Raw genomic sequence first — 21,756 nt, 5'->3', positions numbered from 1 at the left:
ATCAGCTTTGCTAATCAGTATAGCAAAGGCTCAAAGTACACGTTTATACTATAGTCAACATTAGGCAAAGTATATAGTGCATAGACATCTCCTGCCCATATATGGCCACTTTTAGTCCGACTGCCAAACCACATTACAGAGAACAGAAAAATGCATATTTTCAGCAAACAATAAGAGTAAAGCTGGCAATAAACCTAATAATTTTTTTCGTTCAACCCGCGGACTGAACAAAAAAAAAAAATTGACCCGATTCCTCAATTAACAGCATGTCGATCGAGGAATCTCGCTGTTTACATTGTATTCTGACAGGTGCCGCCGACACCTGTCAGAATACACAGCTAGAGCGGGCAGCTCATTGGCTGCCGGCTCTGATCGCTCTATAAATTTCCAACTGGCTCCTTCGATCAGCTGATCGAGGAATGCCGGCTGAAGGGGAGCCGATAGCCCCACACACTGTGCAAATTTCATCCAGTACATTAAAAACCGGTCGAAATTCGACCAGTGTATGGGGACCTTAAAGGGGAGAGACGTTCTTTATCGGCCATGTGGCAGGGTAGTAATAACCTGTTTACCTGTGTTAGCTGCTCTCGAGATGGCGATATTTCAGCTTCTTTTCTGGTAACCCCAAAGCTGCCTTTGAGACTTGTGTCCTTCACTTGCTGTTGTAGTAATGGGATCAGGTAGCGTAGTGTTAATAAGACTCCCAAGATTAAGAGAGTTGGCTGTTCATCTTCAATAGGAATGAGAAGACCTGCAGAGTCCAGATATGCAAGAGATGAACATAACCTGTAGTTCAAATCACTGAACTGGTTGGATTTAAGTGAACATGATGGATAACAATGTTTAACAATTCTGAACTGCAGTATGCCCTTATGTGCTTCTACTTTTACTTAAATCCGAACTCCAGGCAAACCACTAAATAAATAAATGAAATGCATATATGGGCGCTTTTTAGCTTGCCAAAGGATTTCTATTTCCTCCCATTTCTGTTCTGAAATTAGCCTTGCGAGACAGTACAGCCATGTTGGTGGCCTCTTTTCTAGTGCACTTAAAAAAAAGAAAATTATATCCCTGGACCCTGAAACTTTAAAAAACAAGCTAGCATTGGCAGCACTGGGAGGGGACTTTTTTCATTTAAAAATTGCTATTACATTGGAGCCCCTATGCGAGAGCACATTACTGACAACAGTTGTTCTCTTTAAGGAAACATTAGAAGTCTATGTAGAATGGAAAGTGCAGTGTGGGTTCAGGTGCATTTAGATTGCTTTCAAGAATAATTTGAGATGTTTTTGAATGCCATCTAGGTTCCGTCACAGGTGCTGCTGACTTGTATTTGAACTCCTTTTGACATGAAGTTGGCCTCCTAAACTGCATCAAGCTGCTTTGCTATTCCCATTGACTTTGGAGAGAAAAACAATTCTGATGCAAACCGAAGCCCACATGCACAGGCCCTATCATTTCAATATTTTGCATAATCCTCTGCAATGAGAACGTTTCCATGGAAGATTACCCAGAAGGACGTTGAGAAGCCACGTGTAGAAATACTGCGTTCTCCGGGAATGCTGGCAAATATGGACGGCAGAACCAGCTGCTGTGCGGCGGATTGTGGGAGAACTTGATTTTAGATTGGCTACAAAAGCTTTTAGCATAACCTGTAATATACAAACACAGGGTAATCATACAAAACAGCACATACAGCAAGCAACATACAAGTACATGAAATGAACTCTGTAAGCACTGTGCCTGTTACCTCTCAGCGATGTCCCAAAAGCCACCCACTGACATTAGATGGTGGTGGAAGCACAATCCAGGAGAACCAAATAACTTTTGTCAAAAGATACAGTATATGGCCAAAGGTTTGGACCCTCACACCTATATGAGCTTGCTGGATATTCCACTACAAAACCATGCCCATTAATATGGTGTCGACTCCCCTTTGAGGTTAGAACAACTTTCACTCTTCTGGGAAGGCTTTCTGCAAGATTTTGTAGTGAGTCTGCAGGAATATGTGCCAGAGCATTTGTGAGGTCAGGAACTGATGCAAGATAAGAAGGCCTGGTTCCCAATAAGTGTTCCAATTTCTCCCATTGATAGGGTTGATGTCAGGGCTCTGTTTGGGACAGTTTAGTTTCTCAACACTGATTCATTACACCGTGTCTTTATGGATTTAGCTTTGTGCAACAGGACATAGTCACAATGGAACCTGAAAGGCACCTTTGCCACAAGGTTAGAAGTGCAAAATTGCCTAAAATGTCTTTGTATGCCATAGCATTATCTGTTTCACTGGAAACACCTGAAATGAATAATTGGGAGGGGGTGTCCACTAACCTTTGGTTATATAGTGTGGGTGTAATGATTTAGTGTCCACTAGACTTTGGTTATAAATCTAGGTTTGATGGCCAGGTGTCCGCAAAATTTTGGTCATATAGTGTAGATTTCTCTCTCTATTAACTAACATGTTTGGATTATCTGGGCACGCATGCTTTCGTGTATAAAGAAGATACTGCTGAACACCTATGGAACCCATTCAGATTCACTGCAATCTACATTACAGCTCAGGAAAAAGTATGCCAGACTGGGCAGCTTCCTCCTGACGCTTTTCACGCACACACATATTGCTCCATAACAGATTCCCTTTGCTTGGCCTAGCTGTTATCTGACACAGATGAAATTTCCATCCATTGCTGAAGGCTGGCCAACTCCTGGGTGCAGTGCTAGCTTTCAAGCTCGAGCCTCATGCAAGAGTCCCATATACTAAAAAACACATCTGGTCTGCCCTCTATGCAAGCAGACAGGTCCTGGTAATTAGGATTCGGCCAATTCAAAGATACGACTAGCAGATAGCCAGCTTATAGCTATTGACTATTAGATTATAGATATCTAAGCCAATTAATTTCAGTATCATTCTGAAGTGATCCAGCTGATCTGCTGACATTAGAGGTTGCTCCTTTATCAATGTGAAAAAGCTGTTCTCAGCATATTAAAGTGCTCGGGAGAGAGAATACACTGATGTATGCAGGTCAGCCAGCCTCTTATCTCAATATACTGCTGAAATTGATAGAGACTTGGTGAAAGGGTTGAGCTAACATCTAAAAGCTTTTTTTGGTTTATGTAAAAATGCCTTCCAAAAATTAAATGTGCATCTTTACAGCTGCACATAATTATGATACTATCTACCGTTTCTGATAAACTCCCCCCAATGAGTTGTATCACGTTAAAACATGTTTAACGTGATACAACAAGCAAAGGTCTAATGCATGCCAATAAATTACCTTGATTTCATGGTCATTTGCAAAGTTTCCAAAAGCAGCCATGATTTTTGGAATAGCAGCAGCAAGTGTCTCCTGTACCGATTCTTCCTGGCGCTTACATATTTTTGTGAGACAAGGAAGCAAGTTCACCAAGTAAGGCCTGGTAACACAAGAAAAGAGAAGACTCATATAGACAGCAATGCACAAGATAGGGAGGGTCATAAAATGATAAATACGTGCTCCACTGAAAGCAGCTTACATCTAAACCAGGGGTAGCCATACTCCGGCCCTCCAGCTGTGGTGGAACTACAAATCCCACGATGCATCTCTCTCCGGGAGTCATGTCTGTAGCTGTGAGAATCTCGCAATGCCTCATGGGATTTGTAGTTCCACAACAGCTGGAGGGCCGGAGTTTGGCTACCCCTGATCCAAACTAAAGCTGGCCATACACTCTCTTGTATAGTGAAATCCATTGATTTCCCCATCCACACTGCCAACTATTGTATTTACCTACCACTGCTCCAGCGGCTGCTGAATAACCAGACAGGCATCTAAATCGGACAAGGTCCTCAAACAAAAGTTGACTGCAAAATCAACTTTTGTCGAGCGGAGGGGTGCTGGAAGGACCACCCACGGCTTTAATTTTGCTCCATGCATGGCCAGCTTTTTCAAATATTATACTGCAGGCTGTCATAGAGTTGATAGAGTTGGAGACCAACTCTATCAATGAGTGAAAAGTCCAATTCAATAGGAGCCACCATACCTTCAAAAGCTGGGTACACACTGATTAAATGTTGGCTGATTCAGCAGGTGGCTGGCTCTTTGTCATTGACAAAAGTGGATCATTAGGTTGATTTTTGTCCAAGGGACAAGCTGGAAAATTGTCGGCCAAACAGTGCTTGAAGCCAATCGGAATACAATGTACACAGCAGGAAATCTGTCCATCCACGCTGTTAGTGTGGATGGACGGACCAGTCATATTTTTTTTCTTTCAGGCTCACATGCTTAATGGAAAAAAGCTTTCCGTGTCTTCCCAGCTTACGAATATTAATCAGAGGAGGATGTGCAGCAAGAAGGACTTAGCTCTTCACCTGCACTTTTAAAGCCCCAGATGTTCATCCATCCTCAGCTTTCTTGAGATCTTACCACTACAAGCCTGTTACCATTGGTTGTTTGCGAGTACATTTTAGCTGTTTTTAATATTGAATAAAGTAGTTTTTACACTATGGAGTCACTCCTTTTGCTTCGCTTCTGCTAGATACCCAGTTTCCCTGACTGTGAGGAGCTGCCCTATGTCTCTGGAGTTCTCCCTCTTTTGACAAGGACGGTTTTAGTATGTTCACTTTTAAAAAGGCACAGAACCATTTTGCCACACAAACCTCATAATTTTAAAGTAGGGCAGACAAAGAAATAATACAAACATTTTATAGATCATTGGTTTTAGATATATGCAGCCCTCCCAGCTTCTATTAACAGGATATCTTTTAAAAAATCCTGCCGTTATAAAACTATGGAAAAGCCTTTGTGGAGTCTGGGATAGACTTTAACCCTTTCGCTTAAATGTTCCGGAGGGCTTGGCAGCGAAAGGGTTAAACAAAATCAGTCTTTGAATGTGGCAGCCCTAACTGAGCAGGACAATAAGTGGTAGTAGGGGGAAAATGGCATTAATGGGTCTTCACAGTGCAATACAAGATATGTCATCTGCAACAAGGGGGGAATATAAAACAGATAGCCCCAGCAATATGTATAAACAATCTGAACCATGCAAGTGGTCAGATCAAAAGAGCCTTTGGGTGCTTAGCAAACACTAGGGAGCTATAGGCTTTATCTGGTGAAACAAATCCACAAGGTGTGTGTGATACACTTATTATCTACCTTTGGCAGTAAGAAATCTTTTTTTCTGCCTCCACACGCCACGATAAGGAATGCCCTTTAATTTTCACACCTTTTATGCTTTAGAGGGAAACCACCTCCTATTCTTACCACCCTCCTGCTTGCCTCCTCCTCCTGATTTGTCTTGGCTGTGTTTTCTTACCTGCACTTCTGAGGTCGAACGAGGTGTGCCAGTTCAGCAAACCTCCAGAGGGCAGCTCTGAGGCTCCGCGGGGCACCGTTCTATAAACAGAATTCAATGCGAACGGTGAAACATATAAAACACATCTTCAAGTATTTTATATACAAAATCTAGTGTCTTTCCTGTGTATTAGGCATACATCTATCATCCCAACCTTAAAAAAATTTACCTATATCAAAGTCCTATTTATTTCTTTATTTTTAATAGAACTAGTGATTTCGTGTTACTAAAAGAAAATGGTCTGGACAGAGGGGCGGGCAGAGAGCGAGCACAGACAGAGCATGTTGTAGTTGACATACTGATCACATGATGGGGAACCACTTTTAATCGGTTGCTTAGACTGAACCTGTAAGTGATGGGTGTGTTTCAGAACACAAAGTATTAGGCGGTAGCTGTCTAACGAAGGATATTTCTGAACATTAGCTGAACAGAGCGCATTGTGCCGAGGAATGCTTGAACTTAATAATCGGCTAACTAATCGATTTTGAAAATAATCGTTAGCTGCAGCACTACATATATTCACTGTAGGTGGACCAGTAGGTTCTCTGATATCATGAATAGTGCATGTAAAGTCAAAACTATCGTTCAGGTTCTTATTGCCATCTAGGTCCTGATTCACCTTCCCTATTTGTACTGAAATGGAAAAAAAAAAAAAAAAACAACAACAGGGCATTAAAAGAGAACTATGGGGTAAGTGTTTTTCCCCATAGTTCTCTTAAGGGTCACAGGAGGACATATACTAGCGTTCTCCCGTGTCCCAAAGATTTGAATGTTTAGCCAGTTACAGCTCGCGTCATACTGAGACCGCAGCAGCTGGGACGGATCCCGACAAAACTGTCTGGATCCACCCAGCTGCGTGAGTGACAGCTGGCTCTGCCTATCTAGAGGCAGAGGCAGCTGTGCCTGCTCCATCCCCGTGTGTTCCTCTACTCAGTGCTGGAGGATCGGAGCAGGGAGGGGGAGAATCCTTCCGGGGAGTGGTGACTGACAGTCACTGCTCTCTGCTGGGAGATGACCGTTAAGGCTGGGTTCACACCTAGGCGTATCGAATATGCGTGTTTCGTGCCGCGCGGTTTTACCACAATTCGCGGTTAAAAAAACCGCTCGACAAACGCGCGTTTCCGAGGGCAACCTGGGTGTATCCCAATGGATACGCACGGCAAATACGCCCCAAAGAAGCTCCTGTACTTCTTTGGGCGTAGGACGTTTTGCAATGTGTTCCTACGATACACAATCATTGGTTTTCACATGTTGAGCGTTTTACAGAGCGTAGGAACGCGCTGTAAAACGCCCAGGTGCGAACCAGGCCTAAGTGAGCGAGCGACCGCATGCGTTTTTTCACTCACCTCATAGTTCTTTTTTTTTTTTTTTTGAAAAATCTTTTTATTCATTTTGCATAGTAAACAATTACATTACAGTAACATTCGGGCACCAACATAGCACCCCATTCATACGCAACAGTGTATACATTACGGCATAACGTATGCCAACAACCGTAAAGGACCATGCAAGGTCCAATAACTAACCCTCTGACCATAACCCTCCCCCTCCCCTAGGCACAGGTAAATTATTACAATATAATTACAATCAATCCACCCCCCACCCGCTCCCTGATGTGAACCTTACAGCCAATCTCTTAAGCGCTTCCCAGAAAGATGCAGAGTACCAGATTCAGTCAAAGGCAGTTAAAGAATATATATCGGGAGTGGATGGATTCCCTATGCTCTCACCACAATCCCATCCTTGTACAACATTACCTCCCCTAAAATTCCAGGAAAGCCATAACTCTCCCTCTAGGCATCCCCCTACCAGGTTTGCAACCACCATTCGGATGCCATAATTGTGTACCTAGTCTGGTAGTGTTGCGTCAGACTCCATCCAGATGGACCAAATTCTATCAAACTTTTGAGGACACCCTCTGCTAGCGTAAGTGGCTTTATGCAGTGGCAAAGCTGTGTTAACCAGTGTTTTCCAAGCCCCCAGACCAGGCGGTTCAGATTTCCTCCAGTGGAGGATAAGAAGCTTCCTGGCGTAAAATAACAGATATGTAAGTAGTGTGCGGGACGCCACCGAGGGTACAATATCGTCAATGAGTCCCAGTATACATATTTGGATATTCGCAGCAATGGGGATCTGCAATAACCCCGAGGCCACCTCCATTACTCCCCTCCAGTAGGTCTCGAGTCTAGGGCAGGACCACAACACATGCACCAGATCAGCCGGCTCCCAGGGACACCTCCAGCATCTAGAGGATTCTGTGGATCGCATAGTAGCAAGTCTGGCCGGCGTGTAGTAAGCGCGATGAACAATTTTTAATTGAATTAACCTATCCCGTGCGGAGATCAAGGTGGTCATAGGTGTGCCCCATATCTCCTCTACATCCTCCAAATCCAGATCCGAACAGTCATGCATCCAAGCGCCAAAAAAATCCTAAAAAAATACTTTATGTACGTCAATAAATAGACGTAATCGATTTATTATTGGAGTGCCGGTGTCTATTTCTTTTCTGCATTACTTTGACGGTGGCCATCCGTCGACTACTGAGCACCCAGGATACTTTGTTGGACGTGCGGTCAGGAGTGCAATGGGTACATGGACTGTAATCTGCACAGATTGAAGGCACTGCATGCAAAATGCAGCAAAGCAGTCCGAAAACATAAGGGAGCCTCCTCCATGTTTCACAGTAGGTATATTGTTCTTTTCTTTGTTGTTTTTCTGGGGTTTTTTTTGATTAACAGCCAAAATCTCCAGGTTTGTCTTGTATATCTAAAGGAGATTCTCCCTGAAGCACTGTGCCTTGTCAATATGCATTTTAGCAAATTTTATTTAATTCTTTCAAAAGTGGAGGTCCGCCTGGGTCTTCTTCTTTTGAGTCCACAGTTGCTCAAAAAGAGACAGATAGTGTGATCAGACACTGATGTACTTTGACCTTGGGGTTCAGTCTGTATCTCTTTAGAAGCTTTTCCTGGCTCATAGTCAGCCTTCTGCACTTTCCTTCTGTTTAATCTGTGGTTGATCTTCCTCTTGCAGCCACTTCCAGGAAGGGGGGGGGCATGGATGGGGGGTTGCCTAAACTCTCCTGAAACTTAAACTTCTTATTTACATTCACAAATGTGGTCACATGAACATCTAGTTGCTTGGAAATAGTCTTACAGGCTTGACTAAAGGCTGGTCTATCATTTTCTTTCTCGTCAGACAACTTTCTTTTTTTTTGTGGTTCATGCTCACGATGATACCAAACAGTAGACATGTGCACTGCCAAAAAATTTGTTTCGTTTCGTTTTAAATTCGGATTTGTGTTATTTCGTTTTTCAGGATTCGGGTGTGAAAGTGAATTCGGATTCGGAATTCGGATTCGGACGAAATTCGGTAGCGTTAGTACGAACGTTCGTTTCGTTTTCTTATTCGTTTCGTTCGTTTGCAGCAAAAGTGACATTTGAGGGGGAAAAAATATTTTTCTCCTTCTCTAATGTCACTTTGCTCCAACGAACGAAACGAATAAGAAACGAATAAGAACAGAAAACGAAACGAACGTTCGTGCGAACGCTACCGAATTTCGGAAATGGAAATTCGGATTCGTTTGCATTCGTTATGTCTGTAATTCGGATACATCCGAATTTACGAAAATTCGTCCAAATTTCGATTCGGAACGAAACGAATCGCACATGTCTACCAAACAGTAGAATGACTACTTTTCTCCATTTAAATAGGCTGACTGACTACAAGATTGAAGACTGAAATAATCAGTATAATCTGATTTATTTATAATCCTTTCTAGGGGTGCCAACAAATTTGTCCAGGCCATTTTAGAATATTTTTGTAGAATAAGCATTCATTTATCTGTTTTCACACTTCATTTGCATTACTCTATGACATACCAAATAGAGAGAGATCTCAACATCTTAACACAACCTATAAGAACTCACCTTTTTTATTTCTTTGTACAGCTCAAGCTGTAGCCTTGGAAGGTTTGAATCCATCAAAGCCTGTGATAGGAGGACATAATGAGAAATAAACCCATCAATAGATTTTTTTATTATAATACTAGCACCCAAGTGTATTTTCTCTTTTCTATGTCTTTCATTTTCCTACAAAACCAACAGGAACAATTCTTCCATCACCCCACCCTGGCCAATCCTGACTATTCAGAGCAGCTTCTGATACCTTTTGTTGAGGGCACATTTATTAGTAGTGCACTTTCCGTTATGCGAGGATGCCAAGGAACTCCTGTGCCCACAGTAGTTTATTTAAAGAAAAGCTCTGCCTCTATCAAGATGTCCTCCTTCACACAAACTGGAGTCCAAGGACCTGTAGCACACCTTACCGGAACTCCCAAGTGTTAATTGAGGGCGCTCGCAGTGACCGCGGATGGCGCCGCATTCAACATGGGTAAGTATAGGAACGTCACCAGCACGACAAAGACTTCGATGTCAGTGAAGTCAGGCTCAGAGTATATCAGGCTCATGTATACTCTGAGCCTGATGAAGGGAACCCTGCGCGGTCCCGAAAGTGCTTGATGACACTGAGTATTGACTGACATCAATAAATGGATTTTCACTGACATCTAAGTCTTTGTCGTGCTGGTGTGCTCGTGACGTTCTTATACTTACCTCCTTCACACAAAACAAAGCATGATCAAGGGGAATGAGGAGCTGCAGGGAGACTGCAGGTAATACTGGTTACTAGTCCTCTGCCTTCTGCCTCATCTTTTTTGGGCACAGCATCCAGATTTCAGTTATTATTAAACCCTCAGGTGTTTTTGCATATATGGCTAGCAAGCAGTAGATATATGCAAAAACTTTTTTTAAAATGTGTCTTCTCTGCGCGCTCCCGTCCGAAAAATCTCGGGCGGCCGCAAAGCATCTTGGGGCGGCGCATGCGCAGTTCAGATTTTCGGCCGGGAGACGAGGAGAGACACAAGGTAAGTCTATGGAGCAGCGTGCACCCGCATGCAGACACCATGGGACAGGAAGTGCCAGCAAGCAGAGAGGAGTCAGTGCTGGATCGGAGACCCGCAGCAGCGCTGGAGGGACAGAAGAAAATGACAGGAAAGAAGATCGGATTAAGAAACATCATTTAGGGTAAGTGCTGACATTAACATTGGGGGGGGGATGGAAAAAAAATTAGACTTTGATGTCAGTTTAAGCTTTTCCTAGAACAAACATGGGGGCTGTTATTTCTGAGCTCAGTCTGAAGATGTTAGCTGCCTGGCTGTTATACTGGTTTCAGTACTTTGAGTCACTGACACAAAGACATATGCAGATAATGAAAGCCGGAGTAAAGGTCAGAAGTCTTTTTGGGTACTGGCTCTGGGAAAATGATGGATGGTACTGAAGGTAGCAGTATGACAGTAAAACAATCAGAATGAGAAGTCAGCAATGGCATGTCACATCAGAGAAGATTTCTGTTAACCTGTTGTTAAAGAAAAAGTATTTGTTCACTGACTTCTACTTCAGCTGGATATACACCACTAGAATTTAGTTCAAGAAAATTAAATCTCAGAATGCTCTTTCGAAATTTTATCAGAGATGACGGGTTCAAATCAATAATCAATTTCGACCACGGGGACCAAAAAAAAAAGTCAAAAATGTTTCTCCAACTAACAAAATTCTGACAGTGAATGTGGTTTTCGTTTAGGAAACTCCATTCATTCCAAAATTGAAAGTGAAGTATAAATGAAAATCAAACAAAATTTCATACGACATCCGTGGAATCCCTGTCGGCATTATCGTGTATGGCCAGCTTTACCCTCTGGCTTTTAAGATCACTACCCTGGGACAAGTATGCAGATCAGGAAAGTCAGAAGTCCCTACGAACAAATTTGTTCCAGGTCAATGATGAAGATATAGCGCCAGCATTACAGCCAGGCAACTGGCTTTTTTAGATGGAGGGTTCAGAAAAAGAAGCCTCAACTTTTCTCCGATGATGGATTTCCTTTAGAGATGCATTGCCTAGTGGTAAATCTGACCCAGCTGCCAAATAACTACATAAAACACTGATGCTACCCAGCTAACAGAGTGCCAGTGGACGAAGGCATCAGACACATCTTGATTCTCTTTTCCTGAGGAAACCACTCGCAAAACCAATACAGAAACTCATTGATTTTCACTGTAATGGAAGCTGCAATGGTTTTATATTACAGGCACTATAAAGGCTTTCTTCCAAACAAAGCACAGCACTCCCAGGCTCTATAGCAGGATGGAATAGCAGACTGGGAATGTTCTAAACGCACCAGACCTTGGGACTAATGGCATGGCTAAGGCACATAATGACAAAGTAGAAGATGCATAGATATCTATGGAGAGGCATACTTTCACCACTTTATTGAGACACTCATCAGCCACCATCCTGACGTCAGACTCTGCGTCATCACTGCACAACAGGAAGAGCTCCATGGCGATCCCCAGCAACTTCTGGAACTCGGGAGAATTCCTGCAACAAACAGGAAGTAATCAATCATAGAGCTGTATGATGGGACAAGAAGAAGTGTACAACAGTGATATGAACAGCCAACACTTTGACCTTATATCCTTCCAACTTCCTACAGCACACAGTACATTCTTCTCACTTTTTAATCCGCGTAACAAAAGCCAGGAAGGAGACCACTACTGGTTAGAGAAATATAAAAATCTAAATTATTATTTCTGGGATAAATTTGCAAATTGATGAACCAACTCAAGGTCTCCACTTTCAAATATCTCATCCACGAGGGAACATGCATAGTATATTGCAATATATAAAAGACTTGTGAAATTACAAAGATCTGTCCTTATTTATTTACCATGAACCTAGTCATTAAAAATATCTAAATGCATTCGGCAAAGAGCTGCATCAATCTCCAATACTAACTGCAAGTTCATTGGACTATGAATGTAAAACATCCCACTCCTAGTCAAATATCTGCGGTGCAGCAGATACTAGAAAGCTACTATAGTAGATCTAGAGAATAGTTATACAAGCAATATAAATGTAATGAATATATAAGAGGTCTAAAGGTTATTTTTAGTGGAGTTCAGCTTATATGATTGGTCACACTTTAGTCCCCTACATGCCATAAATTTAGGGATGCTAATACCGTTTAGTAAAAAGGATTCCAAAGCCACATTAGCTGCCTATTAACTGCATGACAAGTTATATTCCTGATCCTGAGCATCAAATGCACATATTAGGCCATTTCTCAATCTTATCTATTAGAGACATTTTACAATTTGTAAATGGGTCCCAATCTTTCACTCTACCATGTAACATAGCGAGGAATGTGTCGGTGGAGCGTTGGACCTCAGATTAGAGGCAGCTCTCTGTCAACCAAGGTATCAAGACAAAATCCCTAGGAGTAGTAATAGCAATACAAAGTTTGAAAAAGTCCTGCAAAAATGTTTGTCAAGACATGTAAACCGAAAGCAAACACTTCAGACTGACTGTGCCTCAAACATTCTCCCCTGCCCATCAGTCTTGGAGATATATACTTTATGGCCAAAACGTTTGTGGGTACTTGACCATCACACCTATATGAGGTTGTTGGGCATCCCATTCAAAAACCATGTGTATTAATATGGAGTTGATTGTCCCCCCTCCCACTTTGCCCTTCTGCAAGACTTTGGGGTGTGCATATAGGAATTTGAGACAATTCATTCAAAAGGGCATTTGTGAAGTGATGGTGGATGAGAATCCCTGGCTGGCATCGGAGTTCCAGTTTATCCCAAAAGGTGTTTGGGGTTGAGGTCAGGGCTCTGTAAAAACATCTTGAGTTTCTCTAGATCAAACTCTTCAAACCTGATCATTATGGAGCTGGCTTTGTGCAAAGGGGCTCACACATGCTGGAACAGAAAAGGACCTTATCCCAAACTTACCCCAAGGCTGGAAGAGCACAATTGTCCAAATTGACTTTGTATGTTGTAGTACCAACAGCACCCTTTAACTGGAAACACCTGAAATCAATAGTTTGAAGGGGTGCCCACCTAATTTTGGCCATCTAGTTGCAGTTAAGATGAAGTGTCCACAAACTTGTACCGGCAAGTTACATTCATAGACCTTCGGCAGACAGGCAGCAGTCAGACCACTTGGGGATGTCAAGACTTATTGAATTGCTATAGTAGGGGCAGCATGAGTAACTGCTAATTTCTAGACATTTTATGTTTGTGGGCAGCCTGAGAAGTGTTACCGGATGACTGTAATACAGATGAATGTGATGCAGATAGACCAAAAACCTTTAAGTAAAAAAAAAACAAAAAACAATATTCTACATTGGGGCTACGAAATGCCTTCAGCAGAATTATTGTCCAGAGGAAAATCAGCTTTTGACTCTTTCATGCCAAATTACTTCAAATTCCCAATCAGGTCCAGGGAAATGTTCTATTGTTTACCCCCCTTAAACATGACTGGGAACTTGAAAGAAACAAATTAGGATGGGGATGACTTGTATAGTTAACTAACCCCAGTGCATCTTTTCCTCCCTATGTTACACAAAGGTGCTCATGAAAAAATGCAAAAAAGTTGATGACCAGTAGATAACCTTCCCAGCAGAAATGAAATTCTAATCTGGACAGCATAACTGATGACCTAATAACAGCCTGTGTATGACCACCCATTCTCTGCTCTGTACATTAGTAAAATATGTCATGAGGGTAGCATTAGTTAGCAAGATGCAATCTCTTCACATAGCTGTATTTAAAGGCAGATCTGGGAAACCATCCGCCGCCTGGCTGAATAAGGTGCTACAAGTGCCGAAAGATCCTGGTGGGCCAGTTCTAGGAGTACATGCAGTATGGAAAATAACTGCAAATAGAGCTGCCAGCTCACACATGTCAACACAGCCATAGTTCAAAAAGCCTCGCTATTAAACTTTCAGTACCCAGCTTCCCTCTGGTAACATTGCTTGAATCCTACACAAACAATAAAGCATTGCTGCAAAGAAATAGGATCGGATGGCCCAGCTCAGGTCACATTACATAATCATGAGGTCTGACATACATTTTAGTTGGTGGCTCACAGTGCCTCCAACTCTTTTTCCTAGAAAATTATTTATGAAGAGAGGTCTCAGGCGTAAATGCTAAAATTATTTTAGACCTGCCCAAATAAAAAAAATACAGAACCCAAAGCAGAAATGTAGGCAGATATAAAACAGTCTCATATATGTATTTTAATTCTTTATTTGTGGTGGTAGAAACACAATACAGAAACATACAGAATCAATAATCGATTATAATCGATTATGTCGATTAGTTGTTGCAGCCCTAGAACCAACAGAGGGCATCACCACTCTTGAATAGGAGTAGTCCTTAAGATAACTGGCATACTACGGTATAAGGTAAAGACGACAGCCACACATGCGTGCAAACGTCTCTATAGAACTGGACGGAAATATGCTGTGGTGCGCATGCACGCACACTCAGAAATACGCACAAAGATGCACAAACGGCAGGCGCACAGGAAGTGACACAACAGGCATTAAGGAAATTACCTATTTAAACGAGCCTGCCCTGCTCACTATACTGATGGTCTTTCAGCTGTGTGTGTTTGTTCCCTGTGACGCTGTTGAAGACTTTGCCTGTGACTCGGATTGTTTGGACTCCTCTGGATTGCTGCCTGCCCCCGACCTCGGCCTGTATCCTGGACTTCTTTATTGCCTCACGATTTTGTACCTTGCTGCCCGGCTATCCTTGACTCCGTTCCTGAATTGGCTGATCCGCTCCTGGCCTTTCCTACTCTTGTGCCTGATCTCACCTGTGGCACTCGTGCTCCTTGCTGTCCTTTCACACCCTGTTCTCACCTCCAGGGGGTGTAGGACACGAGATGTAAGAGAAGCCTCCTCAACTATCGGTCTTTCACCAGGTACGTGATACATACAGACAGACTGGTGTTGCAAATAAGATTGGGCAAGATAAATTTTACCACTTCTGAGGTGTGGCAGGGGCCCTGATACTACAGAACCTGATTGACATATTGGTGCGGGAAAGTGTGAGTGGTACTTGAGTCGGGGAAGGAGGGTGGTATGTGGGCGGGAAAGGCTTGAGGAATGGGGAGCAAGAGGAGGGAGAATGGCTCCCTGTGGGAACCCAGTGAGATACCATCAAAGCAAGTGGGTGTGCTGAAGAGGATTATGTCTCTTTACGGAAAATATCATCTTCAGTGGCTATCCCTAGGGTGACATAGGCTGTAGATACGAGGCTGTAGTCTTGAAATGTAGCCATGGCCTCCATGCAGATCTGAATTTTCTTTTGAGTTATGAAGCATGGAAGTGAGATCCTTTATTTGGCAGATCTTGGTAATACAACTCCAATATAACTTGGTTGTATGTTAATTTTAAAATGTACACAGCTGTATTTTTAAGAACTTGTGCTTACAGTGGGTCGTTATATAGACTCTTCATAAGCTCCCCATATAGCAGGATTCAGACTAGGACAGTAATGGGTGGCATTGTGAGCTAATTAGGCTTTACAACACTGCAGGGTACACAGAAGACCTGCTGATAGTAGTGGAGAGCACAAGGTTGTCCTCATCAGTCCTTTTCTGATCCTTCACTATCCAATCACAGGCCAGGGCATTTCTTGACCAAGCTGCATTGCTTGTATTTCAGTAGAGAGTAGTGAAATCAGATCCTGATTATGTTGTCCGACAAGGATATCTGGATTAGAAAATCAGCTGAACAGATTTACAAATTCTTTGGCAGGTAAGACAGGTAATATATGCCTTTCAGATATTGGTCTGCCAGCACTTCCATTTGGAATAGTTCATGATAAATATAGGCAAGTTGAATGATAAACTATTGTGAATTTCCAGTGAATACAGTCTCTGAGTTATTACGGTAACGTTTGCCTGTTTTGGTAGGCTTTGGCTAGACTTGGGCTCTAAAGTTTCAGATGTTCAGAAGACTCTGGCTTTGTGACCACTTTTAAACCTTTAGGCCATTACCATTTTTAAGGACAAGGTCAAACCTACAGATGTATAAAAATGGTGACAAAGCAGTGAGGTTTGAGGAGTAAGAGCATTGGGAAGATGGAGCAGAGGAGATTGCCAGGACAGATCCATAGAGTTTGACCTTCACGCCAAGCTGTGTCCATCACTCTCCAGCCAGAAAAAAAAATGACTTTGTGGGTTCCTGAATAACAACACATTGTTTGTACTAGGGGAAATGTAATTATGCTGGCTAGCTGAAAGCAGAACCATACCTCAGAGACTGGGCAACTATGTTCTCGCATATTGTCAGACAGTGATTCACGCGATCTTTCTTGTTCGTCGATGGATCTTTCTTCCTGCAATGAAAGAAATGAGAGAAGGTGCTTAGGCTGGATAGACATGACCTCACTTCTGGCACAAAGCTAGAGAAATCCTTCTACAGCTAGTCTGGCTATAAGAGATGACTAAACAGGCCAATGTGAAAGCTAAATCAGAAAGAACCTCGATGTAATCACAAATTAAAATATTGTTTTACTATGGGGATCAATAATTATTACTGATTAGCACTCAGCTACACAGAATTGAATTACTTTTGAGCATGCAAATAAAACCTTTGTTGGCAGGTACCTCATTTGCACTACATTGATTCAACAGCGTATCTAAACTGAAAAACAAAAAATTGAATATATTGTGTAAGCTCCTAATGCAATCATTCCCTATGTAATGGAGATGAACAAAGGCAGGCATGTTACCATAGCTCTCTCAATAGAAGCAGCGGAGGAGTCAGCGTAGCTACTCTGGTATATGACGTGTGTTATACGCAGGATCACCAGGTGATGCAAAAGAAATAAGAAGCCTGAAGAAAGAAAATGAATGCCGACAAATGCAGAGCAAGTGCTGGATGTGTGTCAGTGTGTGTGTGTGTATATATGTGCATATATGTGCGTGTGTGTGTGCATATGTGCGTGTGTGTGTGCATATGTGCGTGTGTGCTCTTGGGTATAGGGGAAGGGAACCCTCAGAATGAAGCATGGGACGCAGGAAGCGGCCATCATTCTGGGAAGGAAGATAAACGAGTTGAAAATCCCACTATGCACTGGTAGACTTTCATATGAAAAATCGTGTCAGAATATTCAATAATGACATCCCAGAAGAGTTGAATATCTGATTTTAACATTGGATTTTGAAACGATTGGAGTTTTTTTTTTTTTAAACCACTAAGGGGGTGAATGGGCATACATTGGACACCGATCACTAAGGGGGTGAATGGGCATACATTGGACACCGATCACTAAGGGGGTGAATGGGCATACATTGGACACCGATCACTAAGGGGGTGAAGGGGCATACATTGGACACCGATCACTAAGGGGGTGAATGGGCATACATTGGACACCGATCACTAAGGGGGTGAATGGACATACATTGGACACCGATCACTAAGGGGGTGAATGGGCATACATTGTACAACAATGAATAAGGGGGTGAATGGACATACATTGGACACCGATCACTAAGGGGGTGAATGGGCATACATTGGACACCGATCACTAAGGGGGTGAATGGGCATACATTGGACACCGATCACTAAGGGGGTGAATGGACATACATTGGACACCAATCACTAAGGGGGTGAATGGACATACATTGGACACCGATCACTAAGGGGGTGAATGGGCATACATTGGACACCAACCACTAAGGGGGTAAATGGGCATACATTGGACACCGATCACTAAGGGGGTGAATGGGCATACATTGGACACCGATCACTAAGGGGGTGAATGGGCATACATTGGACATCGATCACTAAGGGGGTGAATGGGCATACATTGGACATCGATCACTAAGGGGGTGAATGGGCATACATTGGACATCGATCACTAAGGGGGTGAATGGGCATACATTGGACATCGATCACTAAGGGGGTGAATGGGCATACATTGGACACTGATCACTAAGGGGGTGAATGGGCATACATTGGACACCGATCACTAAGGGGGGGAATGGGCATACATTGGACACCGATCACTAAGGGGGTGAATAGGCATACATTGGACACTGATCACTAAGGTGGTGAATGGGCATACATTGGACACCGATCACTAAGGGGGTGAATGGACATACCCTGGACACTGCTGGTGAGAGTACCGGGGAGTAAGCTCTGTGTACTGGAGGGCACACATCACTAGTTACATTGGGAAGGGAGGTATATGTTTGATGGAATGAAGATCTGATTAGTGAAATGTTAGTGTTTGGAGTTCAGTAATTGTGTGCTGGGGGTCATTACTGTACAGAGACCATGTTGTGAAGACGTACCAGTATTTCGCCTGAGGAGCATGCTCCCTTCAGCTAAATTCACTGCTGAAGGCAGAATCCTCCAGCAATGAAACAAGACAACACAATCTCCTGGAGCCTTTTAATACTACATAGCAAAGATGAATAAAATCTACTTAAAAAATCTGGACTGAGTGCTGTGATGAATTAGAAAATACTTTGATATACAAGTCCCAGCGTGGTTTTTTTTTCTTTTTTTTTGGTCAGTGTATACCGGCCACGAAACTATAAAAGACACCAAGGTCCAAAATAAAGTGTATGGCACAGGCTGTATGAAGAATGAATGACAGCACACAATGTCATTTGTACTCCACCCGACAGATGTAAGCTGCCTAGAAAGATATCCTGGACTAACCCCGCTCATTGTAGAGAAGCTTATAGTGAAGTTCAGGTCTATCTGGTGGATGTGTTTCCAGTAATCTGGATTAGCAGGTACTTACTATCCGGCACTGTACACAATAGTTTGCAGGGTCATGATAAAATTAGGTAAACAGCTCTAGCTAGGTACAGATATCAGGTCACACATTTGAAAGTAATTGTACATAATGGTTCACCTTACACAAAAATAAAAATCACACCAGCATTCAGCTCTGCATGCTGATATCAAATGATCTTACATTAGTTAAACATTTTTTTTTTCCTTTTACTTACAATGACCGTTTTTCTACTTGCTGGTCCTCTTAGGCATTAGTGATGTAGTCCATGCCTAAGAGATGCATCCTGGGAAGGTTACATCACAGTGCATTGCTGGGAAATCTCATGAGATATCAGGGAAAGGCATTTTCCTTCCCTGAGATGATGTGCATGGTCACATGTCCTAGTCACATCTGCCAGAGTTCCAGGAAGTTAAGGGAAATGGATTAATCTGTGCTTAGTAAAAAATGGCCCCCGTGAGAATAGGGAGGAAAATAAAAATAGGGAGGAAAAATAAAAATAAGATATGCAAAGAATAAAAAGCTGGCAGTTATCTCTAAATAAAGTTTTTTTTAAAATTGACATGACTAAATATCTCTAAAAGTGTCTTTGTTGTCATGTTAAGGATAAGGGTGAAACTCCTCTTTAACCCTGGAGACAGCACCTTGGTGAACCCCCAAGGTGTAGAAGAGGAGGGTGAAGAGAAGGATCAAGAGCTAGTAGTATAGGGGCTTCAACGCAAAGAGTAAGCACCGCTAATGGGCTGGAAAGATGGGCACATTGTTCATTCATCCAGACCCTTTGGACATGAATGTAAACCTTTCAGAGCATTGACATTCAAGATGGGGAGAATGTTCCCTTTCAGTTTGGGACTTGGTATAGTAAGCACCTTATTAAGGTGAGACAAGCCCAGGTGACAGAAAGGGAACAGACCACTTCTGAACAAAATCCCCACAAATTAGATAGCAGGCTGTTTGTGGAAGCAAGCAAGGGGTGCATTCAATCTCCATATAGTAAATGTTGGAAACAAGGGTGCAAAAGAAAAAAAAGTCTATGCAGGTTTAAATCATGCAAGACTGGACACAGTAGTGGTAGAAGCAACTTGCTGATCCTTCAGCTTCATAAAAAGGTGTGCACTGCATCAATAGGAGCCAAAACAGTCTTCTTTAAGTTAGGAGATGCCAGAATCATCAGTGAGTGCTGCAAGCAGCCCCAAAACTGTTAGTAAGTGAGCTGGGGGCACCTGGTACAGAGTGTCTGTCCTGTGTCTAAATAAGGCATGTTGTGGCTGTGGTACATTATGGCAAGGGGAAGGCTTAGGGTAAGAGGCAAGGCCTCAAGAACTCATAAAACCCAGACAGCTGGTAGCAGGTGTGGAACGGATGGTCAGAGGGGAGCAAAGTCATTGTGGACAGCAGGAACACAATTTCATTTAATGAAAAAAATATCCGGCCAACTAATCGATTATGAAAATAATGATTATTTGTAGCCCTACGGGCAAGTATTTGTTCTTAGTCCAAATCCCAAGTGACAGAAGACTATACATATCCAGTGACTTACAAAGTGCAAAGAGCAATGATGATGTGTAGAAAGCAGTAACCTGTAACAACTGGAGTTCATTTTACTGCGCTCACACAAGAGGACGCGGGTTGAACCCTTCCCTACCCCATCCAAAACACAAAATATGTCTGGCTATACATACACACTAATAAATAATCCTACCGACGTTCTTCTGGGGCTGCCTCCAAGACACATAAAACACTAAAAGGACACACACTACAATTACGGCCTAATAAATGGAATAGACTTCAAAGTGTGAGGAGATTTATTATGACTTTATACACACAACAAATTATTGACTTGTCATCTGTACAACCAGAAAGAGAATTACACCATACAATACAGAGTCATGCAACAATCTCACATCCAAATAATTGCAAGAAATCATCTCAGGAGACCAGCGCTGAATACAAAATCCACCAGCAAGCAGAATCCAGTTCCTTGTCTTCTCTGCCAAATTGAAGCATTTTTCCGTTGTTCTTGGATTCAGTAACTGTAGTAACACTAGTCTAAAACCGGTCACTATGGGCTGCGTGGCATTGAAGAAGAACTCCGGGCAAAACTTTGATTAACTCTTGCAGTGGGGCTACCTCCGCACTGCAAGGGTTAATTGCTCATTTTCGTCTAGGTGCTAAACAAAAAAAAAGTTACTCACCCGATCTTTGGAGACGGCTTCCCCTTAGAACAGTCCCTGGAGCCCCTCTCCCCCTCTGCTGCAACGGGCTAAAGATCCTTAGGCCATGTTCTATACACAGTGTATTGAATCTGAGGACACCATTGCTGCAGCATAAGGGGAGGCAGGCAGGAGGGAGGGAGCGCTGTGACAGCCGGCTGAGGATAACTTTTCTTTTTTACCAACTAGGCCCTAGAGGGGGCAGTCCCACTGCAAGGGTTAATACGGGTTTTGACCTTCTTTATAGCAGCCTATTAATTTGAATGGGCTGTCAAATGCACCACAACGGACCTAAAAATCATACCTGCTGCATAACTTGTATCGTGAACCAGTGAACCGAAGCGGTAGTGCATTACCCTTTATTGGAGTGCACTGCAATGTAGGCACCTTACCGCAGCACAATGGAGTGAATTGGCACTAATGAAAAATGCAGGCAAACAGATTTAGGTCAGTTACAGATTGGGGGGGGAGGGGAGGGGAGTGGGTGGTTGATGTGAAGCGTGGGAACCTCTCAAGTTTTAAAGACATTGGTGTACTTACTGGGAAGCTTT

The 21,756-nt window shown here is 42.8% G+C and overlaps 1 protein-coding gene across 1 annotated transcript in view; it reads right to left on the bottom strand.

Annotated features, from left to right (window-relative positions):
- The window catches only part of HTT (huntingtin), a 137,337-nt gene that overhangs the window by 105,778 nt on the left and 9,803 nt on the right, over positions 1 to 21,756 (bottom strand). The window contains exons 2-8 of the mRNA XM_018554978.1: positions 16,494 to 16,577; positions 11,637 to 11,757; positions 9,252 to 9,311; positions 5,287 to 5,366; positions 3,273 to 3,411; positions 1,511 to 1,652; positions 573 to 751 (exon numbers count right to left, since the gene is read on the bottom strand). Coding sequence (XP_018410480.1) covers positions 573 to 751; positions 1,511 to 1,652; positions 3,273 to 3,411; positions 5,287 to 5,366; positions 9,252 to 9,311; positions 11,637 to 11,757; positions 16,494 to 16,577 — 805 coding nt within the window. The remainder of the gene's footprint in view (positions 1 to 572; positions 752 to 1,510; positions 1,653 to 3,272; positions 3,412 to 5,286; positions 5,367 to 9,251; positions 9,312 to 11,636; positions 11,758 to 16,493; positions 16,578 to 21,756) is intronic.

Source organism: Nanorana parkeri, unplaced genomic scaffold (assembly GCF_000935625.1).
Source record: "Nanorana parkeri isolate BGI_ZX_2015 unplaced genomic scaffold, ASM93562v1 scaffold180, whole genome shotgun sequence".
Classification (NCBI taxonomy): domain Eukaryota; kingdom Metazoa; phylum Chordata; class Amphibia; order Anura; family Dicroglossidae; genus Nanorana; species Nanorana parkeri.
Note: the sequence above shows the minus strand (reverse complement) of the source record. Positions and strands in the feature narration are given on the sequence as shown.